Below are 1692 nucleotides of genomic sequence, written 5' to 3'. Positions count from 1 at the left end.
AAAAAAAAAAAAAAAAAAAAAAAAAAAAAAAAAAAAAAAAAAAAAAACTCCATGTTCATGTAAAAATGTCATCATAATTGTAGCTCCGATAGAAAAGTGATTTTCCTCATACTTGAGAAAAAGCACAAATTGGTTTTCTTTTTTTCCACAAATAATTCATATCGTTAATGTGAAGGCGCAGTATTGAGCTGTTACGTGTGAAGGGAAAAGAAGAAAAGTGACTTTCGTCGAAAAAAGGAACAACATTGTGCGTGAGTGAAAAAAAAAAAACAAAAAAAAACAAACAAAAAAGGGACATCCTCTCTGCAGGGGCTTACAAGGGGATAGAAACTTTAAATGCAGCAAAGGTTATAGTGAGGAGTGTGCTTCTACCGGTGAAGAAAAAGACCGTCACATATAAGTTTGCTAACTACCAATACCTACCTGTCAATTGAGTCGCCAACAAAATGTCGTTCCTCAGTAGCCCCTCGACCAACCACATGATAACGAACCTAACCAAAAGGACAAATGAATTCCAGTCCAAAATAGATAGCATACTTAACAAAATAAGCACAGAAAGCTTGCCCTTCCAGAAGAAGTCCTTTATTTGCTGTGTAAACTGCTTCGACACATACAACACGGACTTCGAGACAATCGGCAAGTGCGTGAACAACTGCCAGAAGGGGACGGAGCATTTCGTGCAGGTCGTCCAAAATGAGATGCAAAACTTGCAGAACAATTTGCAGTCTTGCCAACAGGTAAGCCAAAAAAAAAAAGGAAAAAATAAAATAATGCCCCGTCCGCGCCCCTGTGCAGCTTTATATGTGTGTGTGTGTGCTTTGGGGTGAGGCTACCTGGAAGGCATATCCAGTACAGAGGTTGCTACCCGTTTAATATGCATCTTCTCCACCCCCATGTGTACATTGTCGTCACCCGTTGTGCTGCTTCCCCCTGCCCCCTTTTTTTTTTTTCAGTCCTGCTTCTACAAGTACTCCCCAAATTATGCCAAGAGCAACGCTAACATAGACGGCCCAAGCATCGAAAAGGAAATGGAGGGGTGCGTGGTCAAGTGCTTCGACAAGCATGAACCCATGCTGCCGGAAATATCCGACCGCCTGCACAAGACGCTAAAGGAGGAAATGAAGTGAGGAGAAGTGATCACAAGTGAGGAGACGCGATGTGGTGTGAACTTCCCCAAGTTGGGTATCACCAAAGGAGCAACAACGGAAGAAACGGTGCCTGAGTCCGCCCGCATGGGAGAAAAACAACACAAGGAACACAACACAGGGATAGGGATATGTCATTACCGCACAGCATGGCTAACTAACGCAACAGTTACGTGGGGGGGGATCTCTCCCCTCGCCGTCCAGCGTTGTACAATTATTTGCTTTGATGACTTTTTTTTTTTTTTTTTTTTTTTAAGACAATGCAGTAGTTTTGCAGAAGACAGTTTGGTTGTTCACCTTCCAGCGCATACACTTGTATGTTTTGTTTATGTACCTACACGCATGTGCCCCTTTTCATTTCCCCATTTTTGAATCTCCTTATCTCTCACGAAAGTTTCCTTTTTTTTTTTTTTTTCTTTTAATTTTAACTTCAAATTGGTGTGCATATGTATGTACATAGTTTGTGTGCAAAGGGGGGGAATTCATTTCCACAATTAATTTTTAAGACTGTTGTTTTTTTTTTTTTTTTTTTTTTTTTTTTTTTTTT

General features: G+C 40.4%; 1 protein-coding gene across 1 annotated transcript; it reads left to right on the top strand.

Annotated features, from left to right (window-relative positions):
- Window positions 1-446: 446 nt before the first annotated feature.
- On the top strand, window positions 447-1127 carry AK88_05080 (uncharacterized protein; the record flags this gene model as incomplete). Its single annotated transcript, XM_012482682.1, has 2 exons — window positions 447-737; window positions 954-1127. 2 exons carry the CDS (start codon window positions 447-449, stop codon window positions 1125-1127), a joined length of 465 nt encoding a protein of 154 aa, XP_012338105.1.
- Between the last annotated feature and the right edge of the window lie 565 nt (window positions 1128-1692).

This window comes from Plasmodium fragile, assembly GCF_000956335.1.
Source record: "Plasmodium fragile strain nilgiri unplaced genomic scaffold supercont1.92, whole genome shotgun sequence".
Classification (NCBI taxonomy): Eukaryota; Apicomplexa; class Aconoidasida; order Haemosporida; family Plasmodiidae; genus Plasmodium; species Plasmodium fragile.
Note: the sequence above shows the minus strand (reverse complement) of the source record. Positions and strands in the feature narration are given on the sequence as shown.